We start from the raw sequence: 21,463 nt of genomic DNA, 5'->3' as shown, positions 1-21,463 counted from the left end.
ATGTGCCACCACAGCTCTTCACTTTTGCAGACAGAAGATGGGATGTTTATGTATTTTTTCCCCCCTTTTTGAAAATGGTACAGTAAAAAACTTGCCTTGGGGTTACTACCTCCTAGGCTGGAAAATACAACTTCATCTTTTCCTCTTTTGTTCTAACTTTTACACTTTATTTCATTCAGACTCAGAACTTCTGCTTACCCATAATCCAGTTTTTTTATGTTTTTAGAAGTCTGGTGAAGCTGCTGACATGGTTGGAAACAACTCTTTGACCTGGTGTCTTCTCTAGGGACATCAGAGGAACTGAAGAGTTCTTGACCACCAGGTACCACCCTTTATTTTCTTTTCTCTTCCCAGCATCCCAAGCCCCAGTCCCAGCAGAGAGGAGGTGGCACGAGCGTAGCATGCAAACTGCTGTCCAGAGGAAGGAGAAGGATTTTCAGGGAATGTTGGAATATCATAAAGAAGATGAACCACTCCTCATCCGAAACCTCATCACAGGTGAGGAACTTCTGTTCCTGTGCTTGGCTCCTTCTCCTCTTGCCTGGGAGAGTTTGTAAAGTGGAGATTTCAAGATGGACAAATAGATCTCCTCCAATTGCTCCTTCCTGGGGCTGCATGTTTAGGATGGTGGAAATTTTGGGAGGGAAAAGAAGCCCAGCACTGAGCAGCCAGACCAGCAGGGGTATAGAATCCTTAGGAACAACAGAAAAAGTAGAAAAAAGGGGCTGTGGTTTTTAGAGCAAGCAGGAACTTGCTGAGCTTGATCTTGTAATGGGGAGGGGATAGCAAAGGATAAACCCCCAGGGGGGGTGTGCAGCAGTGGAATAAAGATTGTTTGTTTTCTGACATCTTTGATGGCAACTGCAGTGGATAATAAACTCAGGAGCTCTTTGACACTGGAAGGTCTGATCAGAATTGCTGCAGCATCCCCTTATTCAATGCTGTTAGAGAAGTCAGTACTTCCTGGCCAAGGGGAAGTACTGACCATCACTCTCTAACCCCATCAGAGTCTAGCGAGGATCTAAAAAGTGCTCAAAAAAAGCAGTACTAGCTCTTAGCTGGGATATTTGAACTGCCTCTTATCAGACCTCTAATCCCTTCAGAGGCTGCAAATTCCTTCAGCTAAAATTAGGAATCTATATCATGAGGGAAAGAGCAATTGACTGAGCTGTGAATTCAGAGGGAGAGTTAAAACCTGTGGGACATAATCCTGAAAGCTTCAGGGAGTTTTTTTTAAGGTTACTTGTGGGCTGCTTGGGGCAGCCTTCCATGTGCTAAAAGACTTAGTGCCACTTGGGCATCCCTGAAGTGTAATCTTATTGGGTCACAAACTCCAACACAGCTTGGGGACCTCTCCCCTGACATGATGCTGCAACTCCTCAGCTTTGGCCAGCTCCAGCACTGTCCTGCACTTTGGTCTCTGCTTCTCTGGCCATCTGAAAAATCAGCTTCCCCAGGGCTGGGAGGAGAGGGGGTTGGGTGACATCTCCAGCTCTGGTGTTGCTTTACTGGGCAGCTAGTGAATTTTAAACATTTTTTTTTTAATTTTGGATTTAAAATAAAACCAAACCTTCTAGATCTCAAGCCCCAGACAGTGTCTGCTACAGTTCCCTGCCTTCCTGCCTACATCCTCTACATGTGCATCAGGCATGCAGATTACATCAATGATGACCAGAAAGTGCACTCCTTGCTCACCTCCACCATCAATGGGGTTAAGAAAGTCCTGAAGGTAGGTGCCAGTTTTCTTTTGTTGAGGTGTTGGAAGATGCTTATAACCATATACAGGTGTGTGCTGTTCAGCTCTTGTGCTGACTTCCCAGGCACAGTCACTGTTACAGCTTCCACTTCTACAATCACAGAATCCCAGAATGGTTTGGGTTGGAAGGGACCTTATAGATCATCCATTCCCAACCCCTTTCCATGGGCAAGGACACCTCCCACCAGCCCAGGTTGCTCCAAGCCCCATCCAACCTGACCTGAGACACTGCCAGGGATGGGGCAGCCACAGCTTCTCTGGGAAACCTGGCACAGGGGCTCAGTACCCTCACAGGGATGAATTTCTTCCTAAGATCCAATCTAAATCTCTCCTCTTTCAGATGGAAACTTTTCACCTTTGTTGTATCACTCCGTGTCCCCATCAGAAGTCCCTTCCCAGCTTTCCTGGAGCCCCTTCAGGCACTGGAAGGTGCTCTAAGGTCTCCCTGCAGCCTTCTCTTCTCCAGGCTGAACAACCCCAACTCTCTCAGCCTGTCTTCAGACCCTCTGATCATTTTTTGTCCTTTAAAGAACCAGGAGACTTATGATCCAAGCAAGGACATTTTTCACATGTGCAGATGAAAGGAACAATCTTTGCAGGGAGCTCTGGCTCATCCTGCCCATCTGCAGAGCACGAGCTCCCTGATAGAGGTGGAGAAACTCCAAATCACTTTGCCTTGTTGTGCCAGCATCCCCTTCTGAAGGCTCTGGGTCTGGATCTCACGTTTTATTTTTGCTCCTCCAGAAACACAGTGAAGATTTTGAGATGACCTCATTTTGGTTGGCCAACACCTGTCGCCTCCTGCACTGCCTGAAGCAGTACAGTGGGGATGTGGTAAGAAACTCCTCACTCACCTTGACATTCCTCTAGGAAAGGGCCTCAGGTCTCCTAGCTCTAGTGGCTTCTTTCTGGCTAGGCCATGGGCTTGTAGATTTGGGAATTTGGATCTAACAGGAGACAGCTCCTGGAATTGTGGAGTCATCCAAGGCCATCCAGTCCAACCTCAGGGCCACCTCCAACTGGATCAGGTTGCTCAGAGCCCCATCCAACCTCACCTGGAATGCTTCCAGGGATGGGGAATCTCTTCCACCTCTCTGGGAAACCTGGACCAGCATCTCACCACCCTCAACATAAAACATTTCTTCCTTATATTTAGTCTGGACTAAACCAGAGGTTCATGGGACATTGCACCAAGACCAGACATTGGAGAACTGAAATCTTACAACACAAGACCCCATAGAATATTTTGAATTTTGTAGCCAACTGTGGGAAAACAGTCTGCGGAGGCTTAAGGATTCTATGTGCACATCAATATGATTGTATGAAATCGTTTATTACCAACTTGCACTCACTTATATAGAGAAGCCTTGTTTACACCATCTTATCATGCAGGTGGCTTTGTATTCCAATTACACATTCCATTCTCACGGAAAGATTCTTCTCACATAATTATTTTCCTCTTCTGTTGCCAATTAAGTTATCTCTTTCCCATTAGCTCATTCTCAGAAAACCTGCAACTAGGCCTCAATAACCATTAACCCAATGTGGCCTAAATTGAAGTAAGTCAGGATTGCTCACAACCTGTATATTTCTGAACTGTTTCCCCAACAGCCAACCATGCACTTTGGTTTGTCTGAACAGGGATTTGCCTCCTGATACGCTGTTTTGAAGGCTTTTCCCCTGATTTTATTCCATCCCACAGCTTTTCATTAACCAAGATTTTCAGCCAGGTAAAACTTTTCCAAGGTTCTAAATATTTCTACTGGGTTTTTTTTTCCCTGTTCAAGTAGTTTAGAACTGAGAGAGCAAAAATGTTTAATCACAGTGTAAGGTTTGGGAAAGAAACCCTCTCATTTCCTGCCAGCTCAGTAATATTTCATAAACTGCAGCAAGTTTTATTATAGCTGATCCCTTCTGACAAAATCAGATCATCACAGGCCTGTTAGAACATTCTGCCTTCCTTGTAGCCATATGCTCTGGGTCTTTAAAATTTTCAACAGAGCCGAATTAGGTTGTTTTTCATGAAGTCTCAATTTTTTTTTCTTAGATATATTGAGCAATCAAGATTTAAGAATAAAGAACAAAAAAAACGTGGAATCAAATTGTCTATTCAGATCATTCCCAAGGGAATGACTTGGTGTGTAAAACCTCAGTGCTGGACTTCCAAGATTTAAATGGCAAAGAAAAATAATTGAGATCATACTTCCTTATAGTTAAGCTCCCTCTTCTGCCTGGATAACAGCATTACATTTAAAGAAATTCCTCCCCAGAAAACCAGCAGGGTGAAAAAAACCCACTTAAGAGTTACATTTAATCTTCTTTGCAATGATTTGCTGTGTTGAATGAACCAGATATTTGCAAATTCGGTTGCTGATTTGGTGCAGAAAACCAGGAAGGAAAAACCATTCTGAGCAGCTTCCAAAAGATCACAATTTTTGGTTGGAAATCAAATGTGTTTTTAAGGAGCAGGGGTTAAAGGAAAATCCCAAACTCAATGCAGTCTTGCAGTTTAAGGAGCACAAACAACACTTTTATTAGTCAGGGGAAAAAAAGGGAGAAAACCTGAAGCCAACTCAAATTGCACAAGCTGTATTTTTGTATTTTGCTAGTCAGCAAACAACTAGAAAATAAAGAGCTCCCTGGCTCTCATTTGGACCCTGAATGGATAAGATCCTGTGAACAGGCAAATAAAGCCTCTGTGATAATTACAAAGTTGAATTAATCCACATTTGTTTCTGCCAGCATTTCATGTCAAAGCCCAGAACTCAAGGCTCTATTTGCAGGATCAGCTGCTGCTTCAGCAAAAGGCCAGGAATAAATTCAATTACTTGGAGAGATTTCTGAACCTCAGGTAGCTGAAAATGTTGTCAAAGCACAGTGTGTGGTTATTTTTTTTTTCCTAATTTCTGATATCTTTAATCTCAAAAAATCTCTTTTCTCATAAGTAACCAGAATTCACAGGGATAGACAAATGGCTAAAAAAATGTTTCTCAGGGACTGAAAAGTCACCTTCTAGTTCATCAATATGTTAAAATCAATATAAATGTTGCTCCTTGCTAGAGATAAAAGGAAAGAACTTCACTTAATGATACTTTTCTTCAAACAGCAGCCCTCTAGCAATAATTTATGACCAAAGGGCTGAGGAAATTAGAGGTAATTTATGAATCTTATCCATAAGAGTCTAAAAATGTCTTTTGGTAAAATCAGGCTGTATTCTACTCCAATTTTTTTTTAATCTAGTGAATTTTCCTGGACTCTAAATAGGTGGGATAACAAAACTGGGTCTTCTAATTTCAGGGTTTCATGACACGAAACACAGCAAAGCAGAACGAGCACTGCCTGAAGAACTTTGACCTGACCGAGTACCGCCAGGTCCTCAGCCACCTCTCCATCCAGATCTACCAGCAGCTCATCAAGATAGCAGAGGCCATCCTCCAACCCATGATTGGTATGTTCACAGCATGGCAGCTCTTAGGAAGGTATTGTTTTGCCCATAATTAGCTACTCAGAATATTTGCCAGACCTTGGTGCTTTGCTTCTGTGATTTCTTCTCAAAGGAACGGCCTGGATTAGCAACGAGGCAGATGTTGCCCCCCAAAAAAAGTCTTGGTTTACAGCAGATCCTTGTGGTAGTAGGAGTTGAGGTGGACAGAAATTAATAGGGATGTGAGGGGATTGTTCTCACATGAAGGGATTGGAGTGTGTCCAGGGCAATGGAGCCGGGGAAGGGTCTGGAGCAGAAGTCTGCCCAGGAGCAGCTGAGGGCCCTGGGGATGTTGATCCTGGAGCAAAGGAGGCTGAGGGGAGACCTTCTGGCTCTCTGCAACCCCCTGAGAGGAGGTTGGAGCCGGGGGGGGGGGATCGGGCTCTGCTCCCAAGGAACAAGGGATGGGAGAAGAGGAATTGACCTGGAGGTTTAGATTGGAGCTTGGGAACAATTTCTCCCTGGAAAGGGTTGTCAGGGCCTGGAGTCCCCATCCCTGGAGGGATCTCAAATCAGTGGTCCAGCTCCTGACTGGGTGACAGGGTGGCTGATGGCCATGGGAGCTGGAGGTGTGAAATAAAGAGAGAGAAAGAGAGCTGGGGAAGGGTCTGGAGCAGAGGTCTGCCCAGGAGCAGCTGAGGGAGCTGGGGATGTTGATCCTGGAGCAAAGGAGGCTGAGTGGAGAAGGAGCATTTCTTACCACTGACAAATTGATAGATGTTGGCTTTTTTAGCTCTTCTTTTTTCTCTCCTTTTTTTCAGTGTCTGCAGTGCTGGAAAATGAGAGTATCCAAGGACTTTCAGGTGTCAAACCCATGGGCTATAGGAATCGTTCCTCCAGCATGGCAAATGGGGACAGCTCCTACACCTTGGACTCGATCATTCGCCAGCTCAACACCTTCCACAGCATCATGAGTGACCATGGGCTGGACCCAGAGATTGTGCAGCAGGTCTTCAAGCAGCTCTTCTACATGATCAATGCTGTGGCTCTCAATAATCTTTTGCTGAGGAAGGATGTCTGCTCCTGGAGCACGGGAATGCAGATGAGGTGGGATTTCGGGGGGGGGGGCTTTGGGCCTGGGTGTCCCTCCTGAAGGAAGTGATGTGAATTTTTCTAAATAGGTGGAAAATAGAATTTAATGGTTTAATTAATGGTTGTAGAAAATCCGCAGAGGCTTAAGGACAGCACATAGTCACCAATATGGTTACAGTGAAGTCGTTTAATAACAAATCACACTCGCTTTATATAGAATCCTTGTTTATATAACGATATCTTGCAGGTGGCTATATCTTGGCCACAAATCCTGTTCTCACAGAACTTCTGCTGGCTACATCATTATCCTGCTATTTTTCTTTTCTGCTGCCAGCTCCCTTATCTTTTTCCAATAGCTCATCTTTCAGTAACCTTGTGTCCTGGTTTGGGCCAGGATAAAGGTGATTTTCTGTTTTGTACTTTTACTTTTAGCTAAGTCTCTTGTAAGTAGTTGCACTGCTGAAATTAACAGCAAGTTTCTCAGACAGTGTGTGTTTCTAGGATTGATAACACTTGATGTTTATAGTTACTGCTAGAGACTGGTATGCAGAGCCAAGGACACTGCTCAGCTCTGAGGAAAACATTTTACCATCCAGGAGGATACAGAGGTCCCACCTGAGCCCTCCTTTGGGGAGGAACAGACAAGATAGATGCCAGAATTGACCAAACAGAGTATTCCATCCCATATACGTCACACTCAGTATAAATTTGAGGCATCACGAGGGCCGAGCCAGATCTTTTCCTGATTTCCTGCTTCCCTTCCTTCACCCGGTGTAACCGGAATGGAGTCTCTAGTCCGAGATCGAGGTGTCAATATGGTAGTATAGACTCGGAGGATGTGGTTTGAGTCTATTGCCCACAGCAAGGAACTAGCAAGATGGTCTGCTGCTATGGAAGCAACCAGCCACTCTCTCAACTAGCTCCAGAATGAGCTGCCTCAGTGGGTGTGAGCCTCACTATTTATTGGCCCCATGGTCTTGCACATGCTCCATAGGGGCCCTGCCCTGACTGGACACAGGTGGAGTTGATAGCGGCTCACACCCACTTCCTGATGATCAGAGGCACCTGGTCGCTCTGTTCCACTACATTTCCCCCCTCTTTTTTTTTTTTTTTTTTTTTTTTTTTTTACAATGACAATTTTAAGGGGAAATATATTTTTGTTGTTGTTGTTGTTGGTTTTTTGTTTTGTTTTTTTTTTTGTTTTGTTTTGTTTTTTTAAAGGGGGGGGGGCATAATCAAAAGTCATAAATTAGGTATGTTGGTCGTTCCTTGGAGGTCTATTTGTGGCAGGGCGCGTCCACTTACTGGGCACCCAGAGGGGTCCGTGGTCTGTGGATACGCAACTATAACCCCTCCCGGTGAACAGCAGCGGTTTTGGCCCTAGCCACTGGCCTGTCGAAGGATCTTTATAATAGATCTGTACGTCCGGCATGCGATTGATCTTCTGTGAAGAATAGTGCAACAGCACGGGGGGTTGCTCTGAGTCGCGGCTTGGGCTAAGAAAATTTAGTGTGAAAAGTACCTTGCCCAGCCGCATCTGTGGGTCCGTCTCCTTGCTGTCCTTCTGTTTCTCTAGGTATGTCTTCAGGGTGCGATGAGCTCTTTCTACGATCGCTTGGCCTGAAGGCGAATGGGGGATTCCCGTGATGTGCTTTACCCCCCAAGTAGCAAAGAATTGTTGGACTTTCCCACCTGTATAGGCGGGTGCGTTGTCGGTTTTTACTACTTGGGGGACCCCCATGACAGCAAAGCAGTTTGTTAAATGACGGACCACATGTAGAGCTTTCTCCCCCGTTTGAGCTGTTGCCCAAATCATTCCAGAGAAAGTGTCCACTGTTACATGGACATACTTTAATCGTCCAAATTCTGGGACATGGGTGACGTCCATTTGCCACGTCTCGCCAGCTTGCAATCCACGCGGGTTTACTCCCATACCCAGGGCCGGGCCAAATTGCGCGCACTGGGGGCAGGCTCTAACAATTCCTTTAGCATCCTCCCATGGTATAGAGAACATGCGCTTTAATGCCCTGGCGTTTTGATGAAATAGGGAGTGGCTGTCCCGAGCCTTTGCAAACTGGCTCACCGGGCTCTGAATCCCTAGGCTGACCAGGGAGTCAGCCTTTGCATTTCCCTCACCCAGTCCCAGGGATGTTTTATGACTTCGAATATGAAGGATACAGCAGGGCTCTGTTCGGACTTTTAGTGCTCGTTGTAACATGTAAAAGAGTTCTAGCAGACGCTTGTTCCGTACTGGTTTAATAATAGCATCTTCAATACGGTTTGCCACTCCGACTGCATATTGTGAGTCGGAGACTATGTTGAGGGGAGCCCGTTGCCACTGTGTGAGAGCCCAAATGATGGCCAGTAGTTCCAGCGTTTGTAGATTGTCTTCCGCAGTGCCTGGAATCAGATGATGTTTCCACCGACCTTTGTCTTGCCATACGCAGGCGGCCGTTTTTGATCTTTTTCCGGCATCGGTGAATACCGTAATGCCAGACACTGGGCGTTCTGAAACCGATGGACGTTCGATCCACTGGAACTGGCTGATCGCTTGCAGACGTTTATGTCTTGGGCCTCCGTGGCGGACTTCCCCAGAATAACCGAATAGTGCCAGTTGTAGAGGCTCGGAGCGTTGTAATAGCCAGTCGAAATCAGCTGTTTTTATGGGGATGCTAATCCATCCTGGCTCCTGACCGTCTACTTCTAAACAACGCTGCCGTCCTTTCCGTATCAGAAGTGCTATTATTTCGGTCTGCTGCCAAACACCCTTCTGTGGAGTGTGTGGTGTGAATAGCCACTCCAAGATGGCTATAGAGTCCGAAGTTGGGGACCTCTGCTTATGTTGACGTTTTTCGGTGGCGTGAGAATATTCCCCATTTTCCTTATTCCAGCAGAAGTCCTGGAGTAGTAGCGCGAATGGGTATGATGGATGGTTGCATACCCAGATCCCAATGGGTTGTGCGGCATCCCGCCGATCCACGTAGCTGGTTGCCAGTTTATGGACGACCTGCTTTAAAGCCTTAGTGTGGTTATCTGTCCAGTGTACTAACGTACCTGGATGCGTGCCCCGTAACAGTGACAAGAAGGGGTGGATATCTGTATTGGTAAGACCTATTATGGGTCGGACCCATTGGAGTTCACCCACTAATTTTTGAGCATCGTTCAAAGTTTTGATTGAACTTATTACTTCCAGTTTTTGAGGTCTTACCATCGCGTGGGTGACTTTCCACCCCAAGTAGCTCCAAGGTGATTTCGTTTGCACTTTTTCTGGAGCCACTATTAATCCTTTGGTCTTTAGTCGGTTGGTCACTGTTTGACTGAAGTCTTCGGGGAATGGGGCTTTTTGGCAAAACAGTATGTCGTCCATATAGTGATATATTAATGTATCTGGCATCTCATTGCGGATTGGTGATAATGCCCAGGCCACGTACATCTGGCATATCGTCGGGGAATTTTTCATCCCCTGTGGCAGGACAACCCATTCGTACCTTTTCGCAGGTTCACTTTTGTTGATTGAAAGGATGGTGAACGCGAAACGCGCTGTATCTTCTGGATGAAGGGGAATATTAAAGAAACAGTCTTTAAGGTCAATGACCAGAAGGTGCCAGTCTCTTGGTAGCATCGTAAGTAAGGGCAGCCCAGGTTGGAGGGCGCCCATTGGCCACATCTGGTTATTGACCTTCCGTAGATCTTGTATTAATCGCCATTTTCCCGATTTTTTGGGGACCACAAATATTGGTGTATTCCATGGGCTTACTGATGGTTGGATGTGCCCCGCATCCAGTTGCTCTTTTACTAAGTTTTTAGCAATTTGTAGCCGCTCTCTCTGTAAAGGCCACTGCTCCACCCAGACGGGGGTGTCTGATTTCCATTTCAGTCTGGGGGTTGGCGGCACTCTTGCAGTGGCCCCTACTGAAAATTCTGGAGGGATCGGGTGGGCTCGGGAATGGAAAGGACAGCTCCGAGTTGACTCATCACTTCTCTCCCGATCAAACCTCCGAGTTGTCCAGGCAAGGATAATACATAGGGACGTACGGTTACCTTTTGTCCTTCGGGAAACTGTAGTTGCACGGGTTCTAGGGCCTGAAGGGGAGTGGAACCACCACCTACTCCCTGGACAGCATCACGGGCGGTAACAAGTTTCCAGTGACGAGGCCACACGTTGAGGTTGATGATCGTAACGTCAGCCCCTGTGTCCATCATCACGGAAAGTGTCTTCATCTCCTTTCCAGCTATCATCTTTATGATGATGATGGGCCTGGTCTTCATCTGGTGCACTAAATTTACTAGAGTGCCTCCAGATGATCCAAAGCCTCGATCGCCCCGTGCCGTTGGGACGTTCTTTCCTATAGTCATTTTTGGGAGCAGGACTAGCTGCGCTATCCGGGTTCCCGCTTCGATTATCAGGGGAGGCGTCAACGTGAAACATGTGATCATTATTTCCCCTGTAGAATCTGCATCTATTACCCCTGGAAGCACAATAAGTCCTGCGATCCCTGTGGATGAACGTCCCATTAACAGAGCCCCTACCATGCCATTTTCCCGATGTATGGGTCCGTGTATTCCCGTCGGTAGTCGATAAACCTGATTGGTCGTTAACGTAATATCTATTGCGCAGGGGACATCGAAGCCCAAGCTCCCTCTTGTGACTGGGGCGGGGAGTTGTTGTAAAGCGCTGGCCCTGCCACTTGTGTCATGGCGCGGGGGCCTTGCGCGCTGCGCCGTCCGTTTTTTTTGTACCAGCATGCTCGGGTGTTGTGATTATCCATCTGGCAGTGGTCACACCAGACGGTGGCTGAACACTGCCTTGCTGAGTGGCCCGAAGTCCCACAACGATAACAGACGGGGATGGAATTTCTCGGTCGACTTCTCTTCTTAAAATGGTTTCTTCCACCGAGTTTCTGTGCTACTGCCGCAAGAAGCTTTTGGGTGGGCTCTAAGGCGGCAGCAAAAGCATTGGCCATCCCTTGGTGCTGCTGTGTCTGGGTGGCTCTGGCAGCAACCTCCAGCATGTCCGAGACCCCTGCTGTTTTTGGTAGTGTGGAAAATAGCGATTTCATTTTTGGGTTGGCGTTTTCAAATGCCAAAAGTTTGAACATCGAGTCCCTCTGTTCGGCCCCTAATTCAGATTGAGCCGTGACAGACTGCCAGAGTCTGTCAACGAAGTGTTGGTATGGCTCATTTAATCCTTGTTTCACAGCGGTGAATGAAGGGAGCGGGGTAGGCTCTGGGACTACGTTAAACGCCTGGCGGGCCAAACGCGCCGTAATATGATGTAGTACAGCCGGGAATTGGAGCTGGACCTGTATGTCCGCGTACTGTCCTGCACCCGTGAGCATTTCACTGGTTACCCCTGCTAGCGGGTCACCGGCTGCACGCAGGCGGTTCGCCTCTATATGGGCCAGGCGTTCCCACTCCTTTACCCATACAATCTGTTGGGATGGAGTAAGTAGGTACCTGGCTAGATTCCGGCAATCATGAGGACAGTTAGTGTCCGCGGTGAATAGCCAGTCTAAGATGGCTTGGCCGCTTTCCGATCTTAATCCCCCCTCCCTCAGGGTCTTCTTCGCCTGTTGGAGCGTCTTCCAGCTATGCTGCTCGTAGATGGGTGGCCTGTTGTTGTCATACAGGATAGGGTAGGCTATGGTGTTAGGCTCCCAATCTCCTTCGATGATGGCATCACGGATGATGCCGGACCATCTTCCGGGTCGGGATTTGCCGACGCCCTGGTTGGTTTGCTTTGACAACAATGGTGCTGGTATGCTTTCATCATCATCATCGGGGAGGGAGGGTGGGTCCCGGTAAGTGTGAAATGATGACCGTTGTTCTAGGTTCAGTATTCTCTTTTCCAGGGATTTCATTGCTTGGGTGGATTGTTCTAATAGTGCTTTTATCGTTGATTCTGGCCCAACGGGTATGGTCGATGGAGTGACTGCTGTTTTGTCACAGTTATTTTCTGGGCTGGGAGGTAACAGTAGGGACGGTTTTACATCACTACTAGAGCCACTTGTTGATGTCTTTACATTATCTGAAGCCTTTTTTTCCTTTAAACCAAGGTCGGAGAGGAACTCAGCTATAGTATGATGTACCTTCCCCCTCATGCCCTTGACGGCGAAGCTGTTGTCGCTTAAGATAGGGAATGCCTTCTGGGCTCCTTCATCCTCGGGCGGCAGTGGGGGTGCCGAGGGAACCACGCTGGTATCTACCTCAGGAGGCGGTGTTTTAATAAAGCTGCCGTTTGGTGGCATTGCCGCTATTGCGGTGACGGCAGCCCTGGCCTCATTCTTTACCCCTTCTAGGGCGTTAGCCATCAGTTTCCAGGTGGCCTCTACCCCCGCTATGCTCTTTTGAACCTCCTGTTCGTGGAGTTCATTTAGTAAGTCTCCGACCTCCCTCCAAAGTGCTCGAGCGATGATGGCAGATGGGGAATAGGAGGGTCCCTGTGCAGAGGGGGTGCTGGAAGAGAGTCCCATTTTTAGTAATAATTGGAGGATAATGGATTTTCCTACCCGAATGCCGGTTGTCGTTTGTCCTGGGTCAGGTCCTGTTCCTTCTTGATTCGACGGAGGCTTGGGCTAGACCGGGGTCTATGCCCGCATTCTCCACCAGATGTAACCGGAATGGAGTCTCTAGTCCGAGATCGAGGTGTCAATATGGTAGTATAGACTCGGAGGATGTGGTTTGAGTCTATTGCCCACAGCGAGGAACTAGCAAGATGGTCTGCTGCTATGGAAGCAACCAGCCACTCTCTCAACTAGCTCCAGAATGAGCTGCCTCAGTGGGTGTGAGCCTCACTATTTATTGGCCCCATGGTCTTGCACATGCTCCATAGGGGCCCTGCCCTGACTGGACACAGGTGGAGTTGATAGCGGCTCACACCCACTTCCTGATGATCAGAGGCACCTGGTCGCTCTGTTCCACTACAACCCGGCATCCTGGAAGGATCCTGTCCGTTTGTCTGCCTGTGGTCCTGATCCGTGCCAGCCCATATCTGTGTGTTCCTGCCTCCGGTTCCCAACTGCTGCCGACTCCAGGAGTCCAGCCTGGACTTTCCCAGGGCTGCCCTACAGCCTCGGTGGTGACGTGAGAGTTATTGGGGGAGAGAGGGGAGGAATGTGGTTTCCATTTTCCTGTATATTTGTATATATTTAGTAATTTCACCTATTTATCATTACTGTTTCATTAAAGTTGTGTAGTTTAGTTTCCAACCCATAAGTCTCTCTCCCTTATTCTCTCTCCTTTCTCTATCAAGGCGAGAGAGATTAATAGAGAGCGTCTGTTATTCGGTTTAATTGCCGGGCCAGTGTTAAACCGTGACAGATTTATTTATTATTTATTATTACTATCTCTCAGTGCTAAAATTCACTAAGTAATTCAGTCTACAATTGCAGATGTTCATCTATTGTAGCAGATTCTCAAAAGAAGGACCAGTCTTCATAGTTCATGTCCATGGTCCACAAGTTGCAGGTTGCAGATGGTAACTCCAAGGAAGTTACTGGATGTCAGCCGATGAACCTAGTTCTGGTTTCATCACCACAAAATCATCCTGAAAAACACTCATAGAACACTGTTAGTTTATGCAACAGTTCACATAACAGTAGTTATGGTGGGATACAAGTTCATGACTCCCAAAGAGTCCATGCATTACTGATTAAGCTAGACAAGCAGAAATTAGGAATTCTCACCTAGTGTTAGATTCCCTTGTGGTACACATTGTACTTCTCCATCTTTCATCATCACCCACCAAGTGTGTCCAGGCCCTTGAGCGAAAGCAACCCCACGAATGGGTTTGCCTTTGCCCGAGGCAGGATAAACCCAAACTGTTTTCCCTAGCAGATTCTTCTCATGCACCACAGGCACTTTGTCCCCATCTACTGTGTGTAGAAGATCTGACTGAGCAGGACCAGCTCGATTGATGGAACCCCTGGTATTAACTAACCAGGTAGCTTTTGCCAAGTGCTTGTCCCAGTTTTTGAAAGTTCCACCACCCATTGCCTTTAAGGTAGTTTTTAACAGTCCATTGTACCTTTCAATTTTACCTGAGGCTGGTGCATGATAGGGAATATGGTATATCCACTCAATGCCATGTTCTTTGGCCCAGTTATTTATGAGACTATTTTTGAAATGAGTTCCATTATCTGACTCAATTCTCTCTGGTGTACCATGTCTCCACAAGACTTGTTTCTCTAGGCCCAGAATGGTGTTCCGGGCTGTGGCATGAGGCACAGGATATGTTTCCAGCCATCCTGTACTTGCCTCCACCATTGTAAGCACATAGCGCTTACCCTGGCGAGTTTGAGGCAATGTGATGTAGTCGACTTGCCAGGCCTCCCCATACCTATATTTTGACCATCTCCCTTCATACCACAGAGGTTTCAACCTTTTAGCTTGCTTAATTGCAGCCCATATGTCACAATCGTGGATAACCTGCGCAATAGAGTCCAAAGATAAATCCACCCCTCGGTCACGAGCCCATCGATATGTTCCATCCCTGCCTTGATGACCTGAAGCATTGTGGGCCCATTTGGCCAAAAACAGTTCACCTTTATGGTCCCAGTCCAGATCTATTTGGAACACTTGAGCAGCCTCATCTGCTCATTGGTTGTTTCGATGTTCCTCGGTAGCTCGATATGAAGGTACGTGGGCATCTACGTGACGCACTTTTACATCAAGTTTCTCTAACCTAGCAGCAATGTCTTTCCAGAGTTCAGCAGCCCAGATAGGTTTATCTCTACGTTGCCAGTTGTTTTGCTTCCACTGCTTTAACCAACCCCATAAGGCATTTGCTACCATCCATGAGTCAGTATAGAGATAAAGTCTCGGCCACTTTTCTTGTTCAGCAATGTCCAAAGCCAATTGGATGGCTTTTACCTCTGCAAATTGACTTGATTCACCATCTCCTTCATCTGTTTTTGCAACTAGTTGTGTAGGATTCCATACGGCAGCTTTCCACCTTCGATGGCCTCCTACCAGACGACAGGATCCATCAGTGAAAAGAGCATATTGTTTCTCACTCTCTGGTAGTTGGTCGTATGGTGGGGCTTCTTCAGCCCATTTTACCACTTTTCCTAGTGGCATTCCAAAGTGTTTGCCTTCTGGCCAATTTGTTATTGCTTCTACAATTCCTGGACGATTGAGTCTTCCTATCCTAGCTCTCTGTGAGAGTAAAGCAATCCATTTACTCCAGGTAGCATCGGTAGCATGATGGGAAGATTCTCTACCTGTGTACATAAAACCCAGTACAGGTAATCGTGGCACTAGGAGGAGCTGTGCTTCAGTACCAATCACTTCTGAAGCAGCTCTAACTCCTTCGTATGCGGCCAATATCTCTTTTTCAGCAGCTGTGTAGTTGGCTTCGGAGCCTTTGTAGTTTCGACCCCAAAATCCTAGAGGTCGGCCTCGAGTCTCTCCTGGAGCTTTCTGCCAGAGGCTCCATGTAGGACCATCACCTCCATCTCCGGTGTAAAGAATATTTTTGATGTCTGGCCCTGTTCGAATTGGTCCAAGGGCCATTGCCTGCACAATCTCCTGTTTAATATTCTCAAAAGCAGCTTGTTGTTCTGAGTCCCATTTAAAGTCTTTCTTCTTCCGGGTAACCTCATAGAGAGGTTTCACAATCTGATTATAAAAAGGAATATGCATTCTCCAGAAACCAACAGTTCCTAAAAAGGACTGTGTTTCCTTTTTGGTAGTTGGTGGGGCCATAGCTGTTATTTTGTTAATCACGTCCATTGGGATGTGGTGACGTCCATCTTGCCACTTAACTCCCAGAAACTGTATCTCTTGTGCAGGTCCCTTTACCTTGCTCCTTTTAATAGCAAAACCAGCCTCTAGGAGGATTTCAATTATCTTCTTACCTTTCTCGTAGACTTCCTTTGCTGTGTCACCCCACACAATGATGTCATCGATGTACTGTAGATGTTCTGGAACTCCACCCTTTTCCAAGGTATCATGGATCAGTCCATGGCAGATGGTAGGACTGTGTTTCCACCCCTGGGGCAGTCGATTCCAAGTGTACTGGACACCTCTCCAGGTGAAGGCAAACTGTGCTCTGCATTCTGGTGCTATAGGAATAGCAAAAAATGCATTAGCAATGTCAATAGTAGCATACCACCTGGCTGCCTTTGACTCCAGCTCATACTGAAGTTCTAGTATGTCCGGCACAGCAGCGCTTAGTGGTGGTGTAACCTCATTCAGGGCACGATAGTCCACTGTCAGCCTCCACTCTCCATTTGGCTTTTTCACTGGCCATACAGGACTGTTGAAGGGTGAATGAGTCTTGCTGATCACTCCTTGGCTCTCTAGTTGCCGGATCAGCTTGTGAATGGGGATCACAGCATCTCTGTTGACACGATATTGTCTACGATGCACTACTGAAGTAGCAGTTGGCAGACGCTGGTTTGTAGTCCTCAGCAACCCCACTACAAAGGACTTATCTGAAAGGCCAAACAAAGTATGCAGCCATTCTGCATTCTCAGTCTTAATAGCTGCAGTACCAAAGGACCAGCGGTACCCTTTTGGGTCCTCGAAATCACCTCCCTTGAGGTAGTCTATGCCAAGGATGCACGGAGCATCTGGACCAGTCACTATTGGGTGTTTATGCCACTTTATTCCAGTGAGGCTCACATCAGCCTTCACAATAGTCAGTTCTTTAGATCCCCCCGTCACTCCAGAAATAGTGACGGAGTCTGTGCCTTTTTGATCCGATGGCATTAGGGTGCACTGTGCACCAGTGTCCACCAAGGCTTTATACTTGTGGCTCTAATGTGCCAGGCCATCGAATCCACACAATCCAATAGATTCGGTTGTCCCTCTCCTCCACCTGGCTGGAGGCAGGGCACCTCTAAGCTTGAGCACATACAGCATTGTCAGTATGTGCATTACTGGAGCTTGCATCCCCAGTACTCACACCTGATGTGCATGGATCTTGAGTCACCAGCATTTTTGGGTTGGGTAACTCCACACTGGACACTTGAGCAGCCATCTTTTTAGAAGGACCTCCTTTTGCCTTCGGCTTACTTATCAACTCAATCACTCGGTCCTGTAGGGCAGCAGTAGGTTTTTTGTCCCACTTTTTCACGTCCTCCCCACATTCACACAGGATTACCCATAGGGTCCCTCTTACTGATTTCTGTTTCTCTCGATTCTGTCTCATAGGAGGGCGTCTCCTCTTAATGGCTGCAATGGGGTGTCCTCCATCTGTCTGAGGAGAAAGGGGTGAATGCCATTCCTCAGATGCTCTCTTGATAGCTGAGACCCAGGCCCGACAAGGGGCTATGACAGCATCTTCACACTCTCGTACAGTTTTAATCACATCACCCACAGTTGTATCTACCTCTGCAGGAACCCATAGCATTACTGATAGTGTATGATTAAAAGGTGGTGGTGCAGCATGCACAAACCTTTGCATCATAGGTTTAGGGCATGGTACGTGATAGGGATCTTCAATGTCATCATTATTATAGATCATGTCTCGCACAGCCAATTCTTCGAGATACCTGATAGCTTTTCCAAGTCTGCGTGCTTTGATCTGTGGGCAGTCTATTTCCTCTTTATAGGGATATCTCTCCCTTACAGCTGACAAGAGTCGTTTCCACAGGCTGGTAGTTCCAGCCTTTTCCCCAAATGCCCGATCAATACCTGCATCTTTGGCCAGGGATCCCAACTGCCTGGCTTCCTTCTGAGTTAATGTTATGGTAGCAACCCCCTCATTCCAGCATCGGAGTAACCAAGAGAGAAGTGGTTCACCTGAAAAACGGCTGAAGTCTTTTCTCAGAGTACGCAAGTCTCTCATGGAATAGGGCTGAGCAGATTCTGAGTCTGAGTCCTCATCTGACTCTGCTTTAGCTGCTCTAGCTGCTCTAGGAGGAGAGCCATTATCCTCTATTTCCTCTATCACCTGGTCATCTTGTTCAGACTTGGAAGGGTTAAGGCTCGCTTCTGATTTCCATTGTTTTCCTTTTCTCCTAGTTACAGGGTCAACAAGTAACTGTGTGGGCTGAGGGGGAGAGGCTGAGGCGTCTGCAGCAGTAGCAGCAGCAGGGCTTGCTTTCTGAGCAGCAGCACTGTCTGTGGGAGTAGAGACAGCAACTGGAGCTATAGCCGATATGCTGGCAATGCTGGCCGGCCTTATCTGAGTTGTGCCCTTGCGTGAGGGGGGGGCGAGAAGCGGCTGCAGAGGCAGGAGTGGGGGTGCTCTCTTTACGAGGTGTGCTCGTTCCCCTAGTTGTAATTGTCTTATTCCTCACCAACATATGATAGCACATGAAAATATTCACAGACACCTGAACAACAATGCCTACAAGAATCAGGAGGTTCAAAACTATAACAATCGTAATGCCATTTTGACTAGAATCCATTGAACTCAGCCCAAGAGTGGTGTATTTCCTCAAAAGCAGGCTGAAAATGTAATTACCAACAAAGTTCTTAATCCTTCTATGAAACACCACTACACCATGCACGATGATATACACCAGTATTGAGGACGATATTGCAATGATGGTTCTTAAGCAACTCTTACGAAGAACAAACCACAAAGCAACAGCAATCCCAGCTGCGAAAAGACAGATTGCATACCCTAAATACCAAAGGTACGGCACAATTGGTTTAATCTCCAACCCTGTGAAATTTCCAAAGAACAAGGTCTGATTCCAGCTCAGGAAAGCCATTCTTTCACTGGAGTTGGAATTCAAACTGTTCAGGCAATTTAGTAAAAATTTAAACTGGACTCGAGCCAATTAGCTCGGGCCCCACGTTGGGCGCCAATAAATCTGTCACGGTTTAACACTGGCCCGGCAATTAAACCGAATAACAGACGCTCTCTATTAATCTCTCTCTCCTTGATAGAGAAAGGAGAGAGAATAAGGGAGAGAGACTTATGGGTTGGAAACTAAACTACACAACTTTAATGAAACAGTAATGATAAATAGGTAAAATTACTAAATATATACAAATATACAGGAAAATGGAAACCACATTCCTCCCCTCTCTCCCCCAATAACTCTCACGTCACCACCGAGGCTGTAGGGCAGCCCTGGGAAAGTCCAGGCTGGACTCCTGGAGTCGGCAGCAGTTGGGAACCGGAGGCAGGAACACACAGATATGGGCTGGCACGGATCAGGACCACAGGCAGACAAACGGACAGGATCCTTCCAGGATGCCGGGTGAAGGAAGGGAAGCAGGAAATCAGGAAAAGATCTGGCTCGGCCCTCGTGATGCCTCAAATTTATACTGAGTGTGACGTATATGGGATGGAATACTCTGTTTGGTCAATTCTGGCATCTATCTTGTCTGTTCCTCCCCAAAGGAGGGCTCAGGTGGGACCTCTGTATCCTCCTGGACGGTAAAATGTTTTCCTCAGAGCTGAGCAGTGTCCTTGGCTCTGCATACCAGTCTCTAGCAGTAACTATAAACATCAAGTGTTATCAATCCTAGAAACACACACTGTCTGAGAAACTTGCTGTTAATTTCAGCAGTGCAACTACTTACAAGAGACTTAGCTAAAAGTAAAAGTACAAAACAGAAAATCACCTTTATCCTGGCCCAAACCAGGACACCTTGAAACTGGGCCTCAAGGCCGCCCTTAGCTTACTCTAGCTAAAGCTAGTCAGGATTGCTCACATGTCTGTTTTCTTCCAGTTTCCCAAAAAATGGTGAACTGGATTCACCAGGACAACAATGCAGCCACAGACCCCTGCTGATTAACACTTGTGCAGGGAAGTTTGCTGGGTCCTGTGGGAATTAAAACAGTGCTGAGGCTGCCCCTGGAATCCTGGGGTCAGTTCTAGGCTCCTCAGGACAAGAAGGACATTGAGAGGTTGGAGTGTGTCCAGAGAAGGGCAAGGGAGCTGGGGAAGGGTCTGGAGCAGAAGTCTGCCCAGGAGCAGCTGAGGGAGCTGGGGATGTTGATCCTGGAGCAAAGGAGGCTGAGGGGAGACCTTCTGGCTCTCTGCAACCCCCTGAGAGGAGGTTGGAGCCGGGGGGGGGGGATCGGGCTCTGCTCCCAAGGAACAAGGGATGGGAGAAGAGGAATTGGGCTGGAGGTTTAGATTGGAGCTTGGGAACAGTTTCTCCCTGGAAAGGGTTGTCAGGGCCTGGCCCAGGCTGCCCAGGGCAGGGCTGGAGTCCCCATCATTCCTGGAGGGTTTTCAAAGCCCTGGAGATGTGGTGCTGAGGGCCATGGGGCAGTCATGGCCTGAGCAGTGCTGGGTTAAGGGTTGGATTTGATGATCTCTAAGGTTTTTTTCCAACCCCAATGATTGTGTGACTCTCTGCAGACCCTAATGAGATTCCTCCAAGTGTAACTGTGCTCAGAGCCACTCCAGACCCAACTGCAGAGGCTGCAGAGCTCAGGGTGGCACAGCAAGCTCAGGACCCCCATGGGGACAGGTGGTATCTCCTGACCCTACACTGACCCTTTAGGGGAGGTTTAGGTTAGAGCTGGGGAACAATTTCTCCCTGGAAAGGGTTGTCAGGGTCTGGAGTCCCCATCATCCCTGGAGGGATCTCAAATCCATGGAAATGTGGTGCTGAGGAACATGGGGCAGTGGTGGCCTTGGCAGTGCTAGGTTAAGGGTTGGACTGGGTAATCTTCAAGCTCTTTTCCAACCCAAATGACTCCATGATTCTGCAGGTGGATCTGAAAGCCAAACCTCTCTGCTCTGTGAGGAGCCTCCTGTGAGCTGCAGGGCAGCAGCACCAGCACTGTTGGCTGCTGGGCTGGGATCAGGGGCCCAGACTCCCCATCATGCTGGAATAAGGATGGGAATTTGAAAGGACAGCCAGTCCAAACTTGCCAGAACGGGGTCATGAATATTTATCAGCCCTGGCATAAATCTGTCAACTTCCTTTTCACTGTAAATGGTTTAAACCTTCCCTTTGCTGCCCTCTCCCCTTCCCTCAGCAGATCCTCTGCCTGCTCCCCTTCACCCTTGCAGTGGGTGCAGTTAAAGGCATTTATTGTGTTCACTTTTTTCAAATATAACTGGGTACCTCACAGGATTTTGTTTGCATTTAGAAGCTCAATAAAGTCTTCATTTTAACTGACTTTTGAAACTTGAACATGTCTGCTGTAGAAAAGCACCTTCCTGGTGCTGTTTAGCTGTGACAGCTCAGCTGTGTCTAAGGTACAGAGAGGGTACATTTTCCTTTGAGGAATCCCAGACTGGTTTGGGTTGGAAGGGACCTTAAAG

At 47.4% G+C, this 21,463-nt stretch overlaps 1 protein-coding gene across 1 annotated transcript in view; it reads left to right on the top strand.

The window, feature by feature from the left end:
- The window catches only part of LOC103533945 (unconventional myosin-Vb), a 108,506-nt gene that overhangs the window by 84,236 nt on the left and 2,807 nt on the right, over positions 1 to 21,463 (top strand). Inside the window, exons 28-32 of the mRNA XM_030468319.1 lie at positions 355 to 498; positions 1,578 to 1,729; positions 2,501 to 2,590; positions 5,054 to 5,204; positions 6,002 to 6,287. Coding sequence (XP_030324179.1) covers positions 355 to 498; positions 1,578 to 1,729; positions 2,501 to 2,590; positions 5,054 to 5,204; positions 6,002 to 6,287 — 823 coding nt within the window. The remainder of the gene's footprint in view (positions 1 to 354; positions 499 to 1,577; positions 1,730 to 2,500; positions 2,591 to 5,053; positions 5,205 to 6,001; positions 6,288 to 21,463) is intronic.

Source organism: Calypte anna, chromosome W (genome assembly GCF_003957555.1).
Source record: "Calypte anna isolate BGI_N300 chromosome W, bCalAnn1_v1.p, whole genome shotgun sequence".
In the NCBI taxonomy this organism is placed as follows: Eukaryota; Metazoa; Chordata; class Aves; order Apodiformes; family Trochilidae; genus Calypte; species Calypte anna.
Note: the sequence above shows the minus strand (reverse complement) of the source record. Positions and strands in the feature narration are given on the sequence as shown.